The sequence below is a fragment of the Pseudophryne corroboree genome, chromosome 6, assembly GCF_028390025.1.
Source record: "Pseudophryne corroboree isolate aPseCor3 chromosome 6, aPseCor3.hap2, whole genome shotgun sequence".
NCBI lineage: Eukaryota > Metazoa > Chordata > Amphibia > Anura > Myobatrachidae > Pseudophryne > Pseudophryne corroboree.
The window spans coordinates 97,629,977-97,656,345 of record NC_086449.1 but is presented as its reverse complement, the minus strand read 5'-3'; the positions used below and the strand labels follow the sequence as shown (position 1 = coordinate 97,656,345).

The window sequence follows — 26,369 nt, the reverse complement described above, 5'->3', positions numbered from 1 at the left end:
TGGTGGTCAGCAAATTCTGCACTGTCCTCCTACTATATACTACAATGCAGCACAGATATGGAGCGTTTTTCAGGCAGAGAACGTATAATACTGGTGGTCACTGGTCAGTAAAACTCTGCACTCTCCTCCTACTTTATAATACTGCTGGTCCCCAGTCCCCACAATAAAGCAATTAGCACACTGAGCACAGATATTTGCAGCACACTGAGCACAGATATGGAGCGTTTTTCAGGCAGAGAACGTATAATACTGGTGGTCACTGGTCAGCAAAACTCTGCACTATCCTCCTACTATATAATACTGCTGGTCCCCAGTCCCCACAATAAAGCAATTAGCACACTGAGCACAGATATTTGCAGCACACTGAGCACAGATATGGAGCGTTTTTCAGGCAGAGAACGTAGATATTTGCACTTGCAGCACATTGAGCACAGATATTTGCAGCACACTGAGCACAGATATTTGCAGCCCACTGAACATAGAAACTGAGAGGACGCCAGCCACGTCCTCTCACGATCATCTCCAATGCACGAGTGAAAAATGGCGGCGACGCGCGGCTCCTTATATAGAATACGAATCTCGCGAGAATCCGACCGCGGGATGATGACGTTCGGGCGCGCTCGGGTTAACCGAGCAAGGCGGGAGGATCGGACTTGTGGAAAAAAAGGTGAAGTTCGGGCGGGATCGGAACCCGAGGATCGGAACCCGCCCATCACTAGCCTAAACCTAACCTCCTACCCCCCCCCCCCCCCCCCCCCCCCCTGTAGCCTAATCCTAAAATTATGGGCGTGTGTCGGGATTCCGGCACCGGGATTCCAACTGCCGGCATCCCGACCGCATCCTCTTTAGATGTATGGAATACCCTACCAAATGCATGTATAGGTATATTCTTTCCCTGCAATATATATATAGCGATCATAAGAGAACAATTTAATTGCATTTCTGCAGTCTACAGAGAGACAGCTGTTCTTTGCAAATATTACCCAAGCGGGGATGACTCAGATTATCAGAAAGCAGTTTTTGCTTTCACTAAAACGAAACTCAAAACTGTGCGAAAGAAAAGGAGGAAGTTGAATGACATGGACCAGCAGATGTTACAAGAACTTTGTTAGAACGACATAAGGAAGAGAGCCTGTATGAGGTACCACAGAATTGCTGACAGTTTTCTTTGCGTATTGGCCCTCATTCCGAGTTGATCGGTCGCAAGGCGAATTTAGCAGAGTTACACACGCTAAGCCGCCGCCTACTGGGAGTGAATCTTAGCTTCTTAAAATTGCGACCGATGTATTCGCAATATTGCGATTACTAACTACTTAGCAGTTTCAGAGTAGCTCCAGACTTACTCTGCCTGTGCGATCAGTTCAGTGCTTGTCGTTCCTGGTTGACGTCACAAACACACCCAGCGTTCGCCCAGGCACTCCCACCGTTTCTCCGGCCACTCCTGCGTTTTTTCCGGAAACGGTAGCGTTTTCAGCCACACGCCCCTGAAACGCCATGTTTCCGCCCAGTAACACCCATTTCCTGTCAATCACATTACGATCGCCGGAGCGAAGAAAAAGCCGTGAGTAAAAATACTTTCTTCATAGTAAAGTTACTTGGCGCAGTCGCAGTGCGAACTTTGCGCATGCGTACTAAGCGGATTTTCACTGCGATGCGATGAAAAAGAACGAGCGAACAACTCGGAATGAGGGCCTTTGTCTGTTTCTGTTATTGTTATACACACAAACATAACTTGTAACTGTGTCTGTAAATTGCTGCACTGCCAGCAGTTACTAAAGTCTGTATAGATAACACATTTGTACTAAAGAAACTTGTATGTAATCTTTTCAGTGCACAGACAGTGGCAGCAGAATGGTAAGTGGACAGTAATTCCTGAATGGTGATGCAGGCTTTGGAGTGGAACAGTTCTCAGTGGGGTTTTTTATTAGATGAAGAAACTAAATGCACGCATAGGGTGAAGTTCCACATGTAATAATAATAATAATAATAATAATAATAATAATAATAATAATATAATGCTACACTGGCAAAAGACAAAACTACTCTATGCATAATGGCTTTTAGGCTAATCAGAGTAATAACTATATATATATATATATATATATATATAATATGATTGGCAGCAGCTCCTACTATAGAAATAGATTTAGGAATGATTTATTAACAACAGCTGCTTTGAGAATTAGCTACCTGGTAATATCATTCTTTTTTGACAACCGAATACAGGTTGAGTATCCCATATCCATATATTCCGAAATACGGAATATTCCGAAATACGGACTTTTTTGAGTGAGAGTGAGATAGTGAAACCTTTGTTTTTTGATGTCTCAATGTACACAAACTTTGTTTAATACACAAAGTTATTAAAAATATTGTATTAAATGACCTTCAGGCTGTGTGTATAAGGTGTATATGAAACATAAATGAATTGTGTGAATGTACACACACTTTGTTTAATGCACAAAGTTATAAAAAATATTGGCTAAAATGACCTTCAGGCTGTGTGTATAAGGTGTATATGTAACATAAATGCATTCTGTGCTTAGATTTAGGTCCCATCACCATGATATCTCATTATGGTATGCAATTATTCCAAAATACGGAAAAATCCCATATCCAAAGTACCTCTGGTCCCAAGCATTTTGGATAAGGGAGACTCAACCTGTATTCAGATCAGTGCCATCTACACAGAAATGTTTTTGACATCAATTAATTGCATAATAAAAGAGTTGCATTCAAATGTAACTAGCTGTTATCCCCAGTTTTACTGGGCAGAACATTTTCCCCCATTTTTCCACCTTAGGAGTCGAAAATGCAAAAACCCCTGCTTAGTGGGTGTCTGCAAATAACTGTCACAGTTTCCAGACCGCCCAGCAGGTCACATGTTCTAGGGCATCCATCAGGTGCACAGGGAGAGTTCACCAACTGTCACATTTTCCAGAGCACAATGGTGATGCATTGTAAATGGCAGGCGGACGTTTTGCCAAATAACTCCGAAACGAAGCAACCAATTACAACACCAATGCAATTCTGCAAATCTATGGACCAAGAGCCTTAATTTATATTTAATGTATATTATATTATGTGCTCAGACTATGGCATTATAGAAATATGTCACTCATAAAAGTTGTCCTTCTGCTATTAACATATAGATATTATTCAGTTAAAGATGTTAATGTTTAATCAGCTTTCATATGTAGAAAATTACGAATAATGCAATTTAACTGTATTTTTAATAACAAAATAATTTTTAACAACACACAAGTAAAAGAAAATCACCATGCATTCTGGGCATCTAATATCAGCATATGTTCATTGGCCTTTCACAGACATTATATAAAGATAGGGGGTCATTCAGATCTGATCACTGCTGTGTGTTTTTGCACAGCAGGCAATCAGATCAGGGCTGCGCATGCACATGCACCGCAATGCGCATGTGCGTCGAACAGCTACAACATGCATCGGTGGTAAGCGACGGGATGGTGCAAAGGATCTATTCGCACGGGCATGCGCAAGGTGATTGACAGGAAGAGGCCGTTTGTGGGTGGCAAATGATCGTTTTCAGGGAGTGTCCGGAAAAACGCAGACGGGCTCAAGCGTTTGCAGGGAGGGTGTCTGATGTCAGCTCTGGCCCCAATCAGCAGGATTCAATCGCACTGGAAGAGTAAGTCCTGGGCTGCACAGAGACTGCACAAGCAGCTAAGCTACACATGCGATCGTACAATTGCACAGCTAAAATACACTCCCCCTGTAGGCGGCGACTATCTGATCGCAGGGCAGCAAAAAACGCATCCCAGCGATCAGATCTAAATTAGGCCCATAGTATCCTCCTCCAATGTGTAAAGACCTGGCTCTGCCACCTCTCATTAACTTAACAAAAAGCAGGTTTGCTTGCATGTAAATAGATTTGTTGCAAGCAAGGGCATTGAGTAGAGATGAGCGGGTTCAGTTCTCAGAGAACCGAACCTGCCCGAACGTCACCACCCGAGCCCAGATCCAAGTCATTATCCCGCTGTTGGATTCTCGCAGGGTTTGGATTCCATATAAGTCGCTGCGCGTCGCCGCCACTTTCGCTTCGGCATTGGAGAGTGTAGAGAGAAGACGTGTCTCCGTCCTCAGTGTCCTGCATCAGTTCAGTGTTACTGTCTTGTGCTGCATCAGTCCAGTCACAGTGGTTGTGTCCTCTGCTGCCATATGATCAAGTGCTGCTGTATAAGTCTAGTCCAGTGGTGCTGTGTTGTGGTGCATCAGTCCAGTGGTGGTGTCTTGTGCTGCATCAGTCCAGTCACAATGGTGGTGTCCTCTGCTGCCATATGTCCAGTGCTGTTGTATAAGTCCAGTCCAGTGGTGCTGTGTTGTCCTGCATCCGTTCAGTGGTAGTGTCTTGTGCTGCATCAGTCCAGTCACAGTGGCGGTGTCCTCTGCTGCCATATGTCCAGTGCTGCTGTATAAGTCCAGTCCATTGCAGTGGTGCTGTGTTATCCTGCATCAGTCCAGTGGTGGTATCCCTGTGCTGTATATGTCCAGTGGTACTGCCGTATATGTCTAATTATACTGCCGTATATGCATACCTCCCAACTGTCCCACTTTCTGCGGGACAGTCCCGCTATTCGGACCCTGTTCCGCTTTCCCACCTGCGGGCAGCAGTGTCCCTCGAGTGGGGGGCAGTTGGGAGAGCCTTTGATCACCCGCTGCTCTGCTCTGTAAAGCATCTGGTGATCACTGAATACATGCTGTGCGCACGCGTACGGCATGTATTCAGTGCTAGGAGTAGAGCGGGGCGCCCCCAAAAGGCAGGAAAATGGTCCATTTGGATGAGGCCACACCCACTCAAGCGAGGCCACGCCCATCACAATCAAGGCCATGCCCCCTTTTCGGGTCGGCTTTCCTCAGCGCAGAAGTTGGGAGGTATGGTATATGTCCATTTATACTGCCGTATATGTCTAGCGGTACTGCCGTATAAATTCAGTGATCCTGCCGTATAATTCCAGTGATCCTGCCGTATAATTACAGTGATCCTGCCGTATAAATCCAGTGATCTTGCCGTATAAGTCCAGTGATCCTGACGTATAATTACAGTGGTACTGGCGTATAATTTCAGTGATCCTGCCGTATAATTCCAATGGTACTGGCATATAAATCCAATGATCCTGCAGTATAATTCCAATGGTACTGGCATATAAATCCAATGATCCTGCAGTATAATTCCAGTGGTACTGGTGTATAAATCCAGTGATCCTGCCGTATAATTCCTAGAGATGAGCGCCGGAAATTTTTCGGGTTTTGTGTTTTGGTTTTGGGTTCGGTTCCGCGGCCGTGTTTTGGGTTCGACCGCGTTTTGGCAAAACCTCACCGAATTTTTTTTGTCGGATTCGGGTGTGTTTTGGATTCGGGTGTTTTTTTAAAAAAACCCTAAAAAACAGCTTAAATCATAGAATTTGGGGGTAATTTTGATCCCAAAGTATTATTAACCTCAAAAAACATAATTTACACTCATTTTCAGCCTATTCTGAACACATCACACCTCACAATATTATTTTTAGTCCTAAAATTTGCACCGAGGTCGCTGTGTGAGTAAGATAAGCGACCCTAGTGGCCGACACAAACACCGGGCCCATCTAGGAGTGGCACTGCAGTGTCACGCAGGATGGCCCTTCCAAAAAACCCTCCCCAAACAGCACATGACGCAAAGAAAAAAAGAGGCGCAATGAGGTAGCTGACTGTGTGAGTAAGATTAGCGACCCTAGTGGCCGACACAAACACCGGGCACATCTAGGAGTGGCACTGCAGTGTCACGCAGGATGTCCCTTCCAAAAAACCCTCCCCAAACAGCACATGACGCAAAGAAAAAAAGAGGCGCAATGAGGTAGCTGTGTGAGTAAGATTAGCGACCCTAGTGGCCAACACAAACACCGGGCCCATCTAGGAGTGGCACTGCAGTGTCACGCAGGATGTCCCTTCCAAAAAACCCTCCCCAATCAGCACATGATGCAAAGAAAAAGAAAAGAAAAAAGAGGTGCAAGATGGAATTATCCTTGGACCCTCCCACCCACCCTTATGTTGTATAAACAAAACAGGACATGCACACTTTAACCAACCCATCATTTCAGTGACAGGGTCTGCCACACGACTGTGACTGATATGACGGGTTGGTTTGGACCCCCCCCAAAAAAGAAGCAATTAATCTCTCCTTGCACAAACTGGCTCTACAGAGGCAAGATGTCCACCTCATCTTCACCCTCCGATATATCACCGTGTACATCCCCCTCCTCACAGATTATCAATTCGTCCCCACTGGAATCCACCATCTCAGCTCCCTGTGTACTTTGTGGAGGCAATTGCTGCTGGTCAATGTCTCCGCGGAGGAATTGATTATAATTCATTTTAATGAACATCATCTTCTCCACATTTTCTGGATGTAACCTCGTACGCCGATTGCTGACAAGGTGAGCGGCGGCACTAAACACTCTTTCGGAGTACACACTTGTGGGAGGGCAACTTAGGTAGAATAAAGCCAGTTTGTGCAAGGGCCTCCAAATTGCCTCTTTTTCCTGCCAGTATAAGTACGGACTGTGTGACGTGCCTACTTGGATGCGGTCACTCATATAATCCTCCACCATTCTATCAATGTTGAGAGAATCATATGCAGTGACAGTAGACGACATGTCCGTAATCGTTGTCAGGTCCTTCAGTCCGGACCAGATGTCAGCATCAGCAGTCGCTCCAGACTGCCCTGCATCACCGCCAGCGGGTGGGCTCGGAATTCTGAGCCTTTTCCTCGCACCCCCAGTTGCGGGAGAATGTGAAGGAGGAGATGTTGACAGGTCGCGTTCCGCTTGACTTGACAATTTTGTCACCAGCAGGTCTTTCAACCCCAGCAGACCTGTGTCTGCCGGAAAGAGAGATCCAAGGTAGGCTTTAAATCTAGGATCGAGCACGGTGGCCAAAATGTAGTGCTCTGATTTCAACAGATTGACCACCCGTGAATCCTTGTTAAGCGAATTAAGGGCTGCATCCACAAGTCCCACATGCCTAGCGGAATCGCTCCGTGTTAGCTCCTTCTTCAATGCCTCCAGCTTCTTCTGCAAAAGCCTGATGAGGGGAATGACCTGACTCAGGCTGGCAGTGTCTGAACTGACTTCACGTGTGGCAAGTTCAAAGGGCATCAGAACCTTGCACAACGTTGAAATCATTCTCCACTGCACTTGAGACAGGTGCATTCCATCTCCTATATCGTGCTCAATTGTATAGGCTTGAATGGCCTTTTGCTGCTCCTCCAACCTCTGAAGCATATAGAGGGTTGAATTCCACCTCGTTACCACTTCTTGCTTCAGATGATGGCAGGGCAGGTTCAGTAGTTTTTGGTGGTGCTCCAGTCTTCTGTACGTGGTGCCTGTACGCCGAAAGTGTCCCGCAATTTTTCTGGCCACCGACAGCATCTCTTGCACGCCCCTGTCGTTTTTTAAAAAATTCTGCACCACCAAATTCAAGGTATGTGCAAAACATGGGACGTGCTGGAATTTGCCCATATTTAATGCACACACAATATTGCTGGCGTTGTCCGATGCCACAAATCCACAGGAGAGTCCAATTGGGGTAAGCCATTCCGCGATGATCTTCCTCAGTTGCCGTAAGAGGTTTTCAGCTGTGTGCGTATTCTGGAAAGCGGTGATACAAAGCGTAGCCTGCCTAGGAAAGAGTTGGCGTTTGCGAGATGCTGCTACTGGTGCCGCCGCTGCTGTTCTTGCGGCGGGAGTCCATACATCTACCCAGTGGGCTGTCACAGTCATATAGTCCTGACCCTGCCCTGCTCCACTTGTCCACATGTCCGTGGTTAAGTGGACATTGGGTACAACTGCATTTTTTAGGACACTGGTGAGTCTTTTTCTGACGTCCGTGTACATTCTCGGTATCGCCTGCCTAGAGAAGTGGAACCTAGATGGTATTTGGTAACGGGGGCACACTGCCTCAATAAATTGTCTAGTTCCCTGTGAACTAACGGCGGATACCGGACGCACGTCTAACACCAACATAGTTGTCAAGGACTCAGTTATCCGCTTTGCAGTAGGATGACTGCTGTGATATTTCATCTTCCTCGCAAAGGACTGTTGAACAGTCAATTGCTTACTGGAAGTAGTACAAGTGGGCTTACGACTTCCCCTCTGGGATGACCATCGACTCCCAGCGGCAACAACAGCAGCGCCAGCAGCAGTAGGCGTTACACGCAAGGATGCATCGGAGGAATCCCAGGCAGGAGAGGACTCGTCAGACTTGCCAGTGACATGGCCTGCAGGACTATTGGCATTCCTGGGGAAGGAGGAAATTGACACTGAGGGAGTTGGTGGGGTGGTTTGCGTGAGCTTGGTTACAAGAGGAAGGGATTTACTGGTCAGTGGACTGCTTCCGCTGTCACCCAAAGTTTTTGAACTTGTCACTGACTTATTATGAATGCGCTGCAGGTGACGTATAAGGGAGGATGTTCCGAGGTGGTTAACGTCCTTACCCCTACTTATTACAGCTTGACAAAGGGAAAACACGGCTTGACACCTGTTGTCCGCATTTCTGGTGAAATACCTCCACACCGAAGAGCTGATTTTTTTGGTATTTTCACCTGGCATGTCAACGGCCATATTCCTCCCACGGACAACAGGTGTCTCCCCGGGTGCCTGACTTAAACAAACCACCTCACCATCAGAATCCTCCTGGTCAATTTCCTCCCCAGCGCCAGCAACACCCATATCCTCCTCATCCTGGTGTACTTCAACACTGACATCTTCAATCTGACTATCAGGAACTGGACTGCGGGTGCTCCTTCCAGCACTTGCAGGGGGCATGCAAATAGTGGAAGGCGCATGCTCTTCACGTCCAGTGTTGGGAAGGTCAGGCATCGCAAACGACACAATTGGACTCTCCTTGTGGATTTGGGATTTCAAAGAACGCACAGTTCTTTGCGGTGCTTTTGCCAGCTTGAGTCTTTTCAGTTTTCTAGCGAGAGGCTGAGTGCTTCCATCCTCATGTGAAGCTGAACCACTAGCCATGAACATAGGCCAGGGCCTCAGCCGTTCCTTGCCACTCCGTGTGGTAAATGGCATATTGGCAAGTTTACGCTTCTCCTCCGACAATTTTATTTTAGGTTTTGGAGTCCTTTTTTTTCTGATATTTGGTGTTTTGGATTTGACATGCTCTGTACTATGACATTGGGCATCGGCCTTGGCAGACGACGTTGCTGGCATTTCATCGTCTCGGCCATGACTAGTGGCAGCAGCTTCAGCACGAGGTGGAAGTGGATCTTGATCTTTCCCTAATTTTGGAACCTCAACTTTTTTGTTCTCCATATTTTATAGGCAGAACTAAAAGGCACCTCAGGTAAACAATGGAGATGGATGGATTGGATACTAGTATACAATTATGGACGGACTGCCACGGTTAGGTGGTATAAAAAAACCACGGTTAGGTGGTATATATTATAATAATAATACAATTATGGATGGACGGACTGCCTGCCGACTGCCGACACAGAGGTAGCCACAGCCGTGAACTACCGCACTGTACACTGGTTGATAAAGAGATAGTAGTATACTCGTAACAACTAGTATGACACTATGACGACGGTATAAAGAATGAAAAAAAAACCACGGTTAGGTGGTATATATTATAATAATAATACAATTATGGATGGACGGACTGCCTGCCGACTGCCGACACAGAGGTAGCCACAGCCGTGAACTACCGCACTGTACACTGGTTGATAAAGAGATAGTAGTATACTCGTAACAACTAGTATGACACTATGACGACGGTATAAAGAATGAAAAAAAAACCACGGTTAGGTGGTATATATTATAATAATAATACAATTATGGATGGACGGACTGCCTGCCGACTGCCGACACAGAGGTAGCCACAGCCGTGAACTACCGCACTGTACACTGGTTGATAAAGAGATAGTAGTATACTCGTAACAACTAGTATGACACTATGACGACGGTATAAAGAATGAAAAAAAAACCACGGTTAGGTGGTATATATTATAATAATAATACAATTATGGATGGACGGACTGCCTGCCGACTGCCGACACAGAGGTAGCCACAGCCGTGAACTACCGCACTGTACACTGGTTGATAAAGAGATAGTAGTATACTCGTAACAACTAGTATGACACTATGACGACGGTATAAAGAATGCAAAAAAAACCACAGTTAGGTGGTATATATTATAATAATAATACAATTATGGATGGACGGACTGCCTGCCGACTGCCGACACAGAGGTAGCCACAGCCGTGAACTACCGCACTGTACACTGGTTGATAAAGAGATAGTAGTATACTCGTAACAACTAGTATGACACTATGACGGTATAAAGAATGAAAAAAAAACCACGGTTAGGTGGTATATATTATAATAATAATACAATTATGGATGGACGGACTGCCTGCCGACTGCCGACACAGAGGTAGCCACAGCCGTGAACTACCGCACTGTACACTGGTTGATAAAGAGATAGTAGTATACTCGTAACAATTAGGATGACACTATGACGGTATAAAGAATGAAAAAAAAACCACGGTTAGGTGGTAGGTATATAATAATAAATAATACAATTCTGGTCGGACGGACTGCCTGCCGTGTGCCGACACAGAGGTAGCCACAGCCGTGAACTACCGCACTGTACACTGGTTGATAAAGAGATAGTAGTATACTCGTAACAATTAGGATGACACTATGACGGTATAAAGAATGAAAAAAAAACCACGGTTAGGTGGTAGGTATATAATAATAAATAATACAATTCTGGTCGGACGGACTGCCTGCCGTGTGCCGACACAGAGGTAGCCACAGCCGTGAACTACCGCACTGTACACTGGTTGATAAAGAGATAGTAGTATACTCGTAACAATTAGGATGACACTATGACGGTATAAAGAATGAAAAAAAAACCACGGTTAGGTGGTAGGTATATAATAATAAATAATACAATTCTGGTCGGACGGACTGCCTGCCGTGTGCCGACACAGAGGTAGCCACAGCCGTGAACTACCGCACTGTACACTGGTTGATAAAGAGATAGTAGTATACTCGTAACAATTAGGATGACACTATGACGGTATAAAGAATGAAAAAAAAACCACGGTTAGGTGGTAGGTATATAATAATAAATAATACAATTCTGGTCGGACGGACTGCCTGCCGTGTGCCGACACAGAGGTAGCCACAGCCGTGAACTACCGCACTGTACACTGGTTGATAAAGAGATAGTAGTATACTCGTAACAATTAGGATGACACTATGACGGTATAAAGAATGAAAAAAAAACCACGGTTAGGTGGTAGGTATATAATAATAAATAATACAATTCTGGTCGGACGGACTGCCTGCCGTGTGCCGACACAGAGGTAGCCACAGCCGTGAACTACCGCACTGTACTGTGTCTGCTGCTAATATAGACTGGTTGATATTTAAAGAGATATTAGTAGTATACAACAATACTATACTGGTGGTCAGGCACTGGTCACCACTCCTGCAGCAAAAGTGTGCACTGTTAATTAATATAATTGTACTCCTGGCTCCTGCTAACAACCTGCAGTGCTCCCCAGTCTCCCCCACAATTAATTATAAGCTTTTAATTTATACATTGATGACTGTGCAGCACACTGGGCTGAGCTGAGTGCACACAGACTGAGTCACACTGTGTGACTGACTGTGCTGTGTATCGTTTTTTTTTTCAGGCAGAGAACGGATATAGCAGAGAGAAGTGAACGGATATATTATATTAAATAAAAGTTAACTAGCAACTGCACTGGTCACTGACTGTGGTAAACTAACTCTGTCTGCGACTCTGCACAATCTCTCTCTATCTAATCTATCTATCTCTATTCTAATGGAGAGGACGCCAGACACGTCCTCTCCCTATCAATCTCAATGCACGAGTGAAAATGGCGGCGACGCGCGGCTCCTTATATAGAATCCGAGTCTCGCGATAGAATCCGAGCCTCGCGAGAATCCGACAGCGTCATGATGACGTTCGGGCGCGCTCGGGTTAACCGAGCAAGGCGGGAAGATCCGAGTCGCTCGGACCCGTGGAAAAAAAAGTGAAGTTCGTGCGGGTTCGGATTCAAAGAAACCGAACCCGCTCATCTCTAATAATTCCAGTGGTACTGGCGTATGAGTCCAGTCCAGTGATACTACCGTATATGTCCAGTGGTTCTACCATATAAATCCAGGGGTACTGCCGTATAATTCCAGTGATCCTGCCGTATAATTCCAGTGGTACTGGCGTATAAGTCCATTGATTCTGCCATATATTTCCAGTGGTACTGGCGTATAAATCCAGGGATCCTGCCATATAATTCCAGTGGTACTGGTGTATAAATCCAGTGATACTGCCGTATAAATCCAGTGATACTGCCGTATAAGTCCAGTGATCCTGCTGTATAATTCCAGTGATACTGCCGTATAAATCCAGTGATCCTGCCATATAATTCCAGTGGTACTGGCGTATAAGTCCAGTGATCCTGCCGTATAATTCCAGTGGTACTGGTGTATAAATCCAGTGATACTGCCGTATAAATCCAGTGATACTGCCGTATAAGTCCAGTGATCCTGCTGTATAATTCCAGTGATACTGCCGTATAAATCCAGTGATCCTGCCATATAATTCCAGTGGTACTGGCGTATAAGTCCAGTGATCCTGCCATATAATTCCAGTGGTACTGGCGTATAAGTCCAGTGGTACTGGCGTATAAGTCCAGTCCAGTGATACTGCCGTATATGTCCAGTGGCACTGCCATATAAGTCCAGTGGTACTGTCATATAATTCCAGTGATCCTGCTGTATAATTCCAGTGATACTGGCGTATAAGTCCAGTGATCCTGCCATATAATTCCAGTGGTACAGGCGTATAAGTCCAGTGATCCTGCCGTATAATTCCAGTGGTACTGGCGTATAAATCCAGTCCAGTGATAGTGCCGTATATGTCCAGTGGTACTGCCATATAAGTCATGGGGTCCTGCCATATAAGTCCAGTCCAGTGGTGCTGTCTTGTTCTGCATCAGTCCAGTGGTGGTGTCTTGTGATGCAATAAGTCCAGTGGTGGTGTCCTGTGCTGTATATTATTTACTCCAAATAAAAGGGTTATATACATTACTTATATTATTATCCAAATAATTTTTACAGGGTTTGCCCTGTGTGGTGTAGGGGTACGCTCGCCTGTGCTGCATATTATTATAATAGCTCCAAATAAAAGGGTTATTATTATCCAAATTAATTTTACAGGCTTTGCCGTGTGGGTGTGTGTGTGTGTGTGTGTGTGGTTTAGGGGTACGCTCTCCTTTGCCACTAATATTGTGTGTGTATTACATCTGGGCAAATTCCAGCATGTCCCATGTTGTTTGTGCCACACATTTGTGTCACTTAGCTTAGTCATACAGCTACCTCATTGCACCTCTTTTACTTCTTTGCATCATGTGCTGTTTGGGGCCTATTTTTTAAATCTGCCATCCTGTCTGCAACTGGAGTGCCACTCCTAGATGGGCCAGTGGTTTATGCCACACACTTGTGTCGCTTAGCTTAGTCATACAGCCACTTCGGTGCAACTTTTTGACCTAAAAACAATATTGTGAGGTGTTCTGAATAGACTGGAAATGAGTGTAAATGAATGCTATTGAGGTTAATAATACCGTAGGATCAAAATTACCCCCCCCCCCCAAATATGTGATTTTAGCTGTTTTTATGTTTTTTTGTAAAAAAAATTTTTTATGTTCCCCCTCCCCCAAAATCATTCAGATCCAAAACCATAACCATACCTCCCAACATGACCCTCTCCAGGAGGGACAGAGTGCTCTGCTCCTGGACTTCTACCTTAATGTATGATTGCCATCACCTGTAGTGAAACACCTTTCTTATCCATTAACCTGTTCAAAACAGGTGCCGGCAATCACAAATTAAGAAAAAAGTCCAGAAACAGAACATTGCATCCCTCCTGGAGACGGTCATGTTGGGAGGTATGCAAAACCAAACATGAAAGGCTGGTTTTGGCAAAACCAATCCAGATCCAAAACACGAGCATGGAACCAGCACCAAAACCAAAACACAAAAAGTGCCCGCCGCACATCTCTAGCATTGAGATGGGTCGGGGCTCCTTGGAGTGCCAGTGGTGCCATGTATGATAGAAGGACAGGATCAAACACAGGATTTCTAGAGTTGAGTTTATACACCACACCACCAGAGCAGGCATGGCTATCAACCCTCACATCCAAATGAGTCAATGGTTGTTAGTGCTGATTTTCCTTTGCATCCTACCACTGGCTCTGTCTCCAGCCTGGATATAGATATATGTTGTGTCAGTTCTCAAATGAATAGCAAACCCTAATTTTTTTTAAGGAAAATCACTCCAGTTGTTAATATTGTAAAAATATCATTAGTATTTCCATATACAAGCATATACGCATACCCTAACAATAGAATGGAGATTATTCAGTTTGACATTATTAGTGCATACCTCACAACTTTTAGGAGGCTGAAAAAGGTACTCCAGTGTGGTGTAGCCACGCCCGCCATGGAAAAGGAGCGTGGTATCAGAAAAGGGGCGTGGCCTCACAGTAAAGGTCCGATTGTGAGCCACGCCCCCATTCCCCATCACTATGGGGGCATGGCCAGCGCTCTGTGACAGTTGGGAGGTATGTTAGTGGAAAATCCTAAGTCATATAGTAATACCTCCCAACTGTCTCCATTTTTCCGACATTAGGCCCGATTCAGCATGGAACGCAGGTAATATTGCGTTCGCATGCTGGGGCCTTTTGAAATGTCCGCAGATGCCACACTGCGCATGTGCACACTGTGAGATGCGACGGCATCTCATATCTGCAAACGCCTCTGCCTAATTTTTGCCTTCTCTCCCAGAATGTCTGGGAGCAGGGTCATAACTACCTAGAGGTGTGCAAGAATTGCAAAGGGCCCTGGGGGTGTCACCATTGCTGCCCAATGCCATGCACCCTGCAGCCAAAAGCACTATTGCAGAGACGCTCAGAGTATCCAAGGCCTGTAGCATCCTTAGTTCGGATGATCTATCCATTTGCCGTACATTCCGCCACACATTGCATTGATACTAATTGCATTCTATTTGCTTACATATATGATTAGTGTCGCAAAGGACAGTTCTCCCAATAAGAGCTGCCCTTTGAAATACCGAGACTTCCGGGGGGTGCTGGTAGGGATCCAACCCTCTCATGATGAATGCGGAAAGAAGCCCACCGCATTCTAAAGGGTAACGGCAGTAAATGCTGGCGTCACCCTCCGTACAGAAGCCCCGGCATCCAGGACTTAGTTAACAGGGTGTCCCTAAACTCTGTACACAGAGGCAATAATGCATAGGTAATAATGCATATTTTCAAGATATGAAATGAATAAAATTTTCAACAACATTTTATTTAATTGGAATATTAACAAATAACATATTCAATATGATTTCCATAACTTGTGATGCAAAGGTTGATGCGCTTTGCAAGATTCACATTAAGTCGATGCAATAACTCTGTATCTAGAATTTAGGGACACCCTGCATATGGGCAGTGTGGCCAAAGCCTGAAAATGGGTTTTTGCCTACATTTTCCCTTTAGCACTTTACACCAAGAGCTAGAGCAGCAAGGCTAACCGCCAAAAAGCAATTTCCAGAAGTTTGGCCGCTAACCTCATATGCACCAAGCCCCAGAATGTGACAGATTCTGGGGCTTGGATGCAGTGGGCAAAGCCATGTTCAAATGGTGTTGCCCTATACAAGCCTATAAGCTTCTATTGCACTGCCCTTCTAAGATGGATCCAATGGCCTCACTGCTAGGGATGTAGCCTCACAGGAAGTGCCGTAATTGCAGACCATGCCCAGTTTTCGCCAATGTGGTGGCATGACCAGTGCTTTGTGAGCTGCTAGCCATGCCCCCAGACCCTCTCTCACTGTGAATAGACGCTATGTACATGCGCTTTACATCTATTCATGTGCTCTGCTAAAATGGGACTGTCCCACCAAAATCGGGACAGTTGGGAGGTTTGCTATTAGCACTGCGATACTTGTTAAATAGGCTTTCCCATGCAAAAGCAAAATTTGTTAAAACTAGAGATGAGCGGGTTCGGTTCCCTGAGAACCAAACCTTACCGGACTTCACTACCCAAGCCCGAATCCGAGTCAGGCTCGGGTTTTCCCGCCTGCTTGGAAACCAGAATGAGACAAAACGTCATAATCCCGCTGTCGGATCAGTCCAGTCACAGTGATGTGTCCTCTGCTGCCATATGTCCAGTGCTGCTGTATAAGTCCAGTCCAGTGGTGCTGTGTTGTGCTGCATCAGTACAGTGTAGTGTCTTATGCTGCATCAGTCCAGTCACAGTGGTGGTGTCCTCTGCTGCCATATGTCCAGTGCTGCTGTATAAGTCCAGTCCAGTGGTGCTGTGTTGTGCTGCATCAGTCCAGTGGTGGTGTCTTGTGCTGCATCAGTCCAGTCACAGTGGTGGTGCCCTCTGCTGCCATATGTCCAGTACTGCTGTATAAGTCCAGTCCAGTGGTGCTGTGTTGTGCTGCATCAGTCCAGTGGTGGTGTCTTGTGCTGCATCAGTCCAGTCACAGTGGCGGTGTCCTCTGCTGCCATATGTCCAGTGCTGTTGTATAAGTCCAGTCCATTGCAGTGGTGCTGTGTTATCCTGCATCAGTCCAGTAGTGGTGTCCCTGTGCTGCTGTATATGTCCAGTGGGGCTGCGGTTTATGTCCAGTGATACTGCCTACATGGGCGGAGGAGCAGAGCTACATGGGCAGAGGGGGCGGGGCTACACGGGACCAGCAGACTGCAGTGCTACCGAGGAGGAAGTGCTGCTCCAGATCCTGCCAGCCAGACTGTGATAAGTATGTAAAGGGAGAGTGAGTGAGAAAGTCTGTGTGTGTGTGTGTGTGTGTGTGTGTGTAGTGTATTTATGTATCTGTGTGGGGGGGGATGTGAATAAATTGTACTACTGGGGCGTTACGTGTAAGTGGCGATACTACTGGAGCGTTATGTGTAAGCGGTGCTACTACTGGGGCATTACGTGTAAGTGGCGCTACTACTGGGGTGTTATGTGTAGACGGCGCTACTACTGGGGTGTTATGTGTAAACGGTGCTACTACTGGGGTCGTTATGTGTAAGCGGCAATACTACTGCGGTGTTATGTGTAAGCAGCGCCACTACTGGGGGCGTTTTAAATTGGGGTATTATTATGTTGCCGTGCCTCTTCCTTGTGAGACCACATCCCTTCTTTGATGCGCGCTGTTCCTTTATAAAGTATGGGAGGGCGTAAATTTCTAGTTTGCAGGGGGGCGCCAAACACCCTAGCACTGGCCCTGTTCCCATCAGTCAGAATCCCGGCAGTGAGGCACGCTGCAATAGACATGCTTCGAGCCCTGACATACCTCCCAACTGTCCCAAATCCAGCAGGACAGTCCCACTATTCGGACAGTGTCCCGCTGTCCCTCCCACGAGCAGCAGTGTCACGCAAGCGGGAGGGGTCAGTTAGGGAGGCTTTGATCACTCACTGCTTTGCACGTGCACACATCTATTCAGTGGTGAGAGGTGAGCAGGGGGCTGCCCAGTTGTTTTGGGAGCGCTGGGCAAGCCCCCATAATGCTGCACCATAGGTTAGTGCCGCTAGTACACTCCCACTTCACCCAAGGCGACGCCCCTTTATCGAGTTGCATGCAGCGTAGCCGCATGAGCGTCCTGACCACCAATCCGTAAAGTTGGGAGGTATGCCCTGATAATGTGGTAAAAGTACAGGGTACATAAACATATCTGCGTCGCCAGACGGCACTGATATATGGTGCAGGGAGGGAAAATTGAGGGATTTGGTGCTGTTGAAGGGAGTATAGAGCAGATTATAGTATGAGAAGAAAAAACACATGAGGCAAGAGGACCCTGCTCGTGAGAGTCTGATAGGGAGAGTTAGAGAATTCCAGAGAAAGGGAGCAGCACATGAAACATCTTGTACGTAGGAGTGGGAGGAAGTAATCAGTAGGCAGGAGAGGCGGCGTGCATTAGCAGAGCAAAGTGTACGAGTTGGCGTGTAATGGGACATAATGTCAAAGATGTAAATGGAAGAGGAATGGGTGAGGACTTTGTAAGTGAGTGACAGAAGCTTGAATTGGATTCTGAAAGGGAAGGGGAGACAGTGAATGGCTTGTAACAGAGGGGAGGTAGATGTAGTGTGTTTGGTGAGGAAGATGAGCCGGCTTGCAGCATTGAGGATAGATTGGAGTGTAGAAAGGTATTTGTCAGATAGGAAGGAATAGATTACAGTAGTCCAGTCAGGAGATGACCAGTGAGTGGATAAGGGTCATAGTGGTATCCTGGATGAGAAAGGGTCTGATCCTGGAAATATTTTTGAGATGAAAATGGTGGGTTTGTGAGAGGTGCTGAATGTGTGGTTTGAAGGAGACGGAGGTGTCAAGGAATACAGATAGTAGTGCAATAGTAGTGCAATAGATAATGAACTTGTGGGAGGTGAGGTTGGGTTGTACAGGAGGGTGGGACGATGATCAGTCTTGGACATGTTAAGTTTAAGAAAGCGCTGGGACTGACTATGCAGGGTACTGGGCTGGGATTGGCTAGGCAGGGGCTGGAAATGGAAGCTGATTTACTGGGACCAGTAGTGCTGCAGCAGGAAAGTGGATTTTGATTCCTACCATACCACACCACCATTAGCTACACGTAAATGCCAGTGGACAATGACTGACTAGTAGCCATATACACCTTGCCCAACCAACAGTTGCATACAGTATGTTATTCCACTACCATCTGTTTTAACTGTTCGTCACAACTCTTAGATTGTAAGCTCATTTGGTCAAGGCAAGTTTTAACTTCTGCATTATGTCATTGTACTTCAGTTTATTGTACCATGATGCTTTCAATGTATAAAAATGTTTCATATTTCAGTGTAGTAGTAGAAGTAATAATAATAATAATAATAATAATAATAAAAAATAATAATAATAAAAATCTATATACAGTAAAGATCCAAACTTGAGTGTATATAAATATCAATGCTGAATATAGTGTGATATATGTCTACTTAGCTCTGTCCTGCCATCACTGCACTGAGGGGGTGATTCTGACTTTATCGTAGCTGTGCTAAATTTAGCACAGCTATGACCAGGAACACAGACATGCGGGGGGACGCCCAGCACAGGGCTAGCCCGTCCCACATGTCAGTCCCTACCCCGTCACTGAAGTACAAAAGCATCACACAGCGGCGATGCTTTTGTACTTCAGGAGTAGCTCCCGGCCAGTGTAGCTTTTGTGTGCTGGCCGGGAGCTACTCGTTGCTGCCTGGCTCGCAGCGGCTGCGTGCGATGTCACGGTACAGACAACAAAACGGCGGCCAAACACAGCCGTGCCGCCCCCTCCCGCCCAGCCACTGCCTCTCCCTGTCAATCAGGCAGAGGTGATTGCTAGGCAACGACAGCAGTCGGCTGTCAGCCATGCGCCGGTGCACTGCGTCGCCAACGCATGCGCAGTTCTGACCTGATCGCTGCGCTGCAAAGAACAATTGGATCTGCCTCTAGCTATAGCAGAGAGTAACTAGCAACCAGAGAGTGGGTCAGGAGTACACTGGCAGCAGGAGAGGGTGGAACAGACCTAAATTACCCGGGTGGTATTCATGTGACCGCCGGTCAGCTGACCGACAGTCACATGACCTCCTCCACCAGCCCGACGGGTCACTATCCCGATGGTCGGCATGCCGACCAACAGGGACTATTTCCACTCGTGGGTGTCTACGACACCCATAGAGTGGGAATGGAACCTGTGGCGACCGCAGGTCGCCACCAAGCCAGCTGCACTCGCCCCTCCCCGCCGGGATCCCGGCGTCGGTATGCTGCCGGGATCCCGACGTCGGTAAGCTGACCGGCGGTCTCCTGACCGCCGGTCAGCAGTACTACACCCAAATTACCCTTCTCCTTAATTTATTAATTCAGCACTTGTAACAGTAAAGTAGCAAGTTCAGGAGCAGAATGTTTTATACCAGGAGTATGAGGTTGTAAGAGAGGTCCTGAAAGTTGCGTCATTTTTAAAACATAAAATCTAATACATTTGGTTCAGAAGGAAGTCATTTATTTATTTCTGTGTATTACAGCTCTCAGGCGTGAAATTGAAAGTGAAGCTTAAACCTTTCTGCCAAGATGAAGAATAACTACATCCTGTGCTGTGTAATCTTCTGTTTCCTGACTAGTATTTCAAGCAATCAAGGTTTGAATATTTTATTATTTTAAAAATGTTTTAAAGTCTTGAAAGTGTATCACAATTTTTGCTGTTGTCTGGCAACTTTATAGAGACTTCTTTTTATATGATGTGTTAAGCCCATGGGGGTCATTCCGAGTTGATCGCACGTAGCAACTTTTTGCTGCTCATGCGATCAACTAGACGCCTCCTATGGGGGAGTGTATTTCTGCATAGCAAGGCTGCGTTCGCTTGTGCAGCCCTGCTATGCTAAAAAAGTTTTGTGTAAAAGAAGACTAGCCCTGCAGTTACTTACCCTGTGCGATGAATCCAGCGATGAAGGTCCCGGAATTGACGTCAGACATCCGCACTCCAAACGCCTTGATACGCCTGCATTCGGATCTCCATGCCTGGAAAACGGTGAGTAGACACCCCGATCCGCCTCCCGCCTGTCAATCTTCTTGCGATCCGTGCTGCGACCGCTTTCTTCATTCCCGGCGTCGTTACCCAGCGACTGCCGTCACTGAGCAATGATGCGCCTGCACATTGCGTCCGCCACACATGCGCAGAACCGACCCGTTCACACCACTGCAATGAACCGCAGCGTGCGAACGGGTCACAATGACCCCCATTGTGTGGTGAATTAGTTAGACAAGCCATTAAGTATAATGGACTTTGATGCTTATTATATAAGTTTATGAAGGGAATTTAATTAGCTGCGGTAAATTACCACAGCTAATTGATCCCCAGGGGTAACTCAATTATTCCCAATAGCTGGCACTATGAGGGACTTTGTTTCACCTGCTCAGAGGGTGTTTATTTCATGGTTGTGATTGCGAAACACAGGGATCCGGGAACTTATCCTGGATCCTGTGTTTTTCACACAATAATGGGTAAATTTCACAGCAAAAAAAAGAGCATTGGGCCTAACTCAGACCTGATCGCTCCCTAGCAGTTTTTTGCAGCGCTGCGATCGGATAGTCGCCGCCTACAGGGGAGTGTATATAAGCTGTGCAAGTGTGCGAACGCATGTGCAGCCGAGCGGTACAAAAATATTTTTTGCAGTTTCTGAGTAGCCCAGGACTTACTCAGCCGCTGCGATCACTTCAGCCTGTCTGGAACCGGAATTGACGTCAAACACCCGCCCTGCAAACGCTTGGACACGCCTGCGTTTTTCCAACCACTGCCAGAAAACGGTCAGTTGACACCCACAAATGCCTTCTTTCTCCTTGCGATTGGCTGTGCGAATGGATTCTTCGTAAAACCCATCGCACAGCAACGATCCGCTTTGTATCCGAGCGACGCGCCTGCGCATTGTGGTGCATATGCATGCGCAGTTCTGACCTTATCGCAGCGCAGCGAAAAAAGCTAGCGTGCGATCAGGTCTGAATCAACCCCATTGATTGAATTTCCTGATAAAAACATTGGGCAATAAATCGCGATAAAGCCTTTTTCATTTTGGTAAAATATACTGTGATCAATTGAATTCCCTCTTATGTCTACTCATAAGGGCTTGGGGAAATGGATCACAAGCTCACATGCAACCAATTTTAATAAGATAAAGTGCTTTAAAGATCAAATATGATTACAGTATAATCTATAACAATACAATAAACAAGCTAGCATGCAATAAAAACGATCAAATCAAATATACAAACATGAAAATTAAAATAAAGACAGTTTGACTGTCCCCCTTATGGTTATATAACTAAATAAATTAGGCTTGAAAAATTGTTTTAGTGCAAAAAGATTGTCATTATGGGGGTCAATCCGACCCGTTCGCACGCAGCGGTTTATCGCTGCAGTACGAACGGGTCCAGAATGCGCATGCGCAGCGGCCGCACTGCGTGTGCGTGATGTTGCCCGGTGACAGGGGTCGCCGGGTCACGTTGCATCCTATGAAGAGTGACAGAAAGAAGGCGTACCTGGGCGGATCCGGACCGTTGGAGACCGTTTTCGGGGAGTGGAGAAGAAAACACAGGTGTGTCCAGCAGAACGGAGGACTAGTTGATCGCAACAGCAGCAAAAAGTTGCTGGCTGTGATCAACTCGGAATGACCACCTATGTAAGGGAAATGTGCAAAACTTATACTAGGCAGAACTTTAAGGTGAACTTTTTAATTTTGTCACCATAAGCATTACCACTTGTGGCCGCAGCAAGCAATGTCACAATAGTTGCACAGATCACCTTTGTTGATGCACTTAATGAGTATAAAGTGTTAATGCTCAATGCTATACCTTGGCAAATAGGCAGATCATTAAAATGTTATAGGCATCATTTAGAACCACAAGTAAGCAAGGTAAATATGCTGGCACACTGCGCACAACTTGGGTCTGTATCTGGCACCTGCAGCCCATTGTGCTTAGAAAGATTTATTAGGCATGTTACCATGTAACTGTATAAGGGTTGGGTATGGGTGACCAGCATTAGTGATCCCGCTGGTCACCATACCAACGCCGGAATCCTGAGGGCTAGATTGCCGGCTGGGGGGTGAGCGCGAACAAGACACCCACGAGTGGGAATAGTCCCTGTTAGTCGGCATACCGACTGTCGGGCTTTCAATTATTCGGGATCTCGGCATCGGTATAGTGACCGCTGGTCACATAGCTACATCCCCTGTATAGTGGTAAAGGAGCAAATTTTGTATCTATATCGTATCTTTTATTATAATCTACTCCCCACTGGCCTGACGATCTCCGGATCTTCTCCCATCAGTCTATCCAGAACTCTGTTCTGGCCACCTCATTTTCTTTACTCTTAGTTCCACTCTCAGTTCCACCTCTGCCAATCGCTCTCCTTGCTTCCTGTCCCTCTCAGTATCATATTTAATCTACTCTCGCTCATTTACAAAAAAAAATGATAATGAAGCCTGTACTCACTGTAAATATTTCCCAACTATCCCACGTTTAGAGAGACAATCCTGATTTCTGCCGTAATGTGTAAAAAAGGGGACGCTGTCTGCCGTAATGTTTAAAAAAGGGGGTGCTGTCTGCCTCAATGTGTAAAAAGGGGCCACTGTCTGCCGTAATGTGTAAAAAGAGGACGCTGTCTGCTGTAATGTGTAAAAAAAGGGATGCAGTCTGCTGTAATGTGTAAAAAGGGGGATGCTGTCTGTCGCAATGTGTAAAAAAGGGGACGCTGTCTGCCTTAATGTGTAAAAAGGGGGACGCTGTCTGCTGTAATGTGTAAAAAGGGGGCGCTGTCTGCCTTAATGAGTAAAAAGGGGATGCTGTCTGCCATAATGTGTAAAAAGGGGGACGCTGTCTGCCGTAATGTGTAAAAAGGGGGACTATCTGCCGTAATGTGTAAAAAGGGGGTGCTGTCTGCCGTAATGTGTAAAAAGGGGGACTATCTGCCGTAATGTGTAAAAAGGGGGACTGGCTGCCGTAATGTGTAAAAAGGGGACTATCTGCCGTAATGTGTAAAAAGGGGGACGCAGTCTGCCGTAATGTGTAAAAAGGGGACGCTGTCTGCCGTAATGTGTAAAAAGGGGGACTATCTTCCGTAATGTGTAAAAAGGGGGACTGGCTGCCGTAATGTGTAAAAAGGGGACCCTGTCTGCCGAAATGTGTAAAAAGGCGGACTATCTGCCGTAATGTGTAAAAAGGGGGACGCAGTCTGCCGTAATGTGTAAAAAGGGGATGCTGTCTACCGTAATGTGTAAAAAGTGGATGCTGTCTGCCGTAATGTGTAAAAAGGAGATGCTGTCTGCCGTGATGTGTAAAAAGGGGAACCTGTCTGCCGTAATGTGTAAAAGGGGGACTGGCTGCCATAATGTGTAATAAGGGGACACTGTCTGCCGTGATGTTTAAAAAGGGACTCTGTCTGCCGTAATGTGTAAAAAGGGGAATCTGTCCACCGTAATGTGTAAGAGGGGCTGTACCTGGTGTAGTGGCGCTTCTGTGCGGCGTAATTTGAATAATGGAGACTACTATAATATGTAATGTGAATTGGTATTATTTTGTTGCCACACCCCTTCCCGATGAAGCCATGCCCCTATATTTTTTGCACGCGCCTTAGGTGCGCACTGCCCCTTTTTTACATAGAGGGGGGCGGGGGCGCTGATGCTCTCTCTTGCACACAGCGCTAAACTGTCTAGTTATGGCACTGCCTCCAGGTCAAAGGGGTCCACACTGCACACCCTGCACCAATAGACTAGATTTACCTCTTCACGAGTGGGTGCCAATATCAATAGAATTGTGCCTGAAACATTTTCCCAGAGATCTGTGCATGCACAGTAAATACATTTCCAGGGCAATAGCACTGGCACCATTTTCATGGCATGCACAAATGAGAAAAGGTGGGGCCTGCACGAAGACTGCACCCTATTCTCTTAGCCACTTATCTGGATAATATTTTTTTACAAAAAAACGCTCAGAAATTTACTTTTTTTTTTAGGATTGAATTAAGTTACGAATACCTATTTAAAATATATCCAATATGATTTTATTTTAAAAACAAACAAACAAACAACAATTTAAAAAGAATAAAAAGCATTTTTTTTCGAAAACATCGGTACAAACATTGGCAGAACATCGAGACCATCAATGGATGGAACATCACGACCATTGCTACTTTGCATTTTTTGGTGCCAGCTGCTTCCTGTAGTCTCCAAAGGTCCAGAGGGAAGGTAAGGGGCTGCATTTTAACATTCCCCAGTAGCTGCTAATGTCTGCAACCACAGAGTGGGGGGTGCTGCTGGGCTGCCCGATCAGCAGTGATCGGCAGCATGGCAGGAACCGAAGGAAGGGAACTGGGAAGCAGAGGGACAGTGAGATCCCTTTGGAGAATGGCAGCTGCAGGAATATTCTCTTCTTGCACCTGCACAGTGAGTTTTCTGACTGATCACATCAGATGCGACCATGTCAGGGAAACCCAGCCTGGTGTGGTTGCATCCAGGGTCGGCCTGGCCCACAGGGGAACAGGGGAAACCACCAGTGGGCCCCAATGCCGGTGTGCCCTCCTCCTTCTCTAGGGATCAGGTTCCAGACTCTATCCTAGTGCACTTGAATTATATATTATACTTATACATTATACTTATGTTACATTATACTTCACAAGAATATGGTTTATTATGTACTCTGTAATGGTTAGCCAAACCTCTGTGTTGGCTGGCCACGCCCCAGTGGAGCCTGGCCACACCCTTAAGAATGGGCCCCTACAACAGCATCCCCCCTGTGGGCCCTTTATGCCCCAGTCCGACACTGGTTGCATCTGCTGTAATCATGCCAGGCAAGTGATTATACACCCCCAGTGACAAGGCTGTAATAAATTAATCAGCGTGGTTTTATTCAGTCTTATGACTAGAAAACTATTTAAGATCAACAATTTTTAAAGATGCATCAGATATAGGCTGTTTCATAGAAGATATTTTCTTTGGTCATTCTAGGGCCATAGTTTTCAACTGCCTTCCTCCAATATCAAGTACAGTGCACGTTTTAAGGACATCTTAAAAATGGCTTGTGGCAGATTGGTACCTTCTGTGTACTGTGTACTGTATGTCAGAATCTGATGTTTATGTGTTTCCTCTGCCTGAGTGTAGCAAGCTGTTGAAACGCTTCATACCTGTCAAACTAGCACTGGTAACCTGGGTGAATGCTGTGGGGAACATCAGCAACCTCATAATCTTTTGAAAGACACTTAGGGGCCTAATTACCAAGCCTTGGATGGAGATAAAGTGGTTGGGGATAAAGTACCAGACAGTCAGCTCCTGTAATTTTTTCAAACACAGCCTGTGATATGGCATTTAGGAGCTGATTGGCTGGTACTTTACCTCTGTCCACTTTATCTCCATCTAAGGCTTAGTAAATAGACTCCTTAATACTGAGCATTGAAATCAACAACTCTGCTCTATAAAACCAATTTCCTGGCCTCACTGTTGCACAAATGCATCTTAGTACTATAGCAGCATGATTGTCATATTCTGTATTTTTCTCTTAGGTTCTAAGATACAGGACAGTCTGAGCTGTTACTACCAATACAAAAAACACCATGTCTGCGCATGGTCAGAAAGCCGAAATGCCACCCAGTTTGTGAACATGAATCTTTCATTATTGAATGGAAGGTAAGTCAATACATATGACCTCTTGTTGTTACTTGAGTCTGGCATTATTGAATGGAAGGTAAGTCAATGCGTATGACC

General features: G+C 45.9%; 1 protein-coding gene across 6 annotated transcripts in view; it reads left to right on the top strand.

The window, feature by feature from the left end:
- The window catches only part of LOC134936464 (cytokine receptor common subunit beta-like), a 172,844-nt gene that overhangs the window by 92,017 nt on the left and 54,458 nt on the right, over positions 1–26,369 (top strand). For 4 of the 6 annotated variants that reach the window (XM_063931501.1, XM_063931502.1, XM_063931503.1 and 1 more), the window contains exons 2-3: positions 20,145–20,257; positions 26,168–26,291. In XM_063931501.1, the coding sequence (XP_063787571.1) occupies positions 20,191–20,257; positions 26,168–26,291 (191 nt within the window). In that variant the 5' untranslated portion in view covers positions 20,145–20,190. Of the gene's footprint in view, positions 1–1,060; positions 1,142–1,830; positions 1,855–20,144; positions 20,258–26,167; positions 26,292–26,369 lie in introns of those variants that run through there. The other 2 variants (XM_063931499.1, XM_063931500.1) reach the window with 2 other exon arrangements.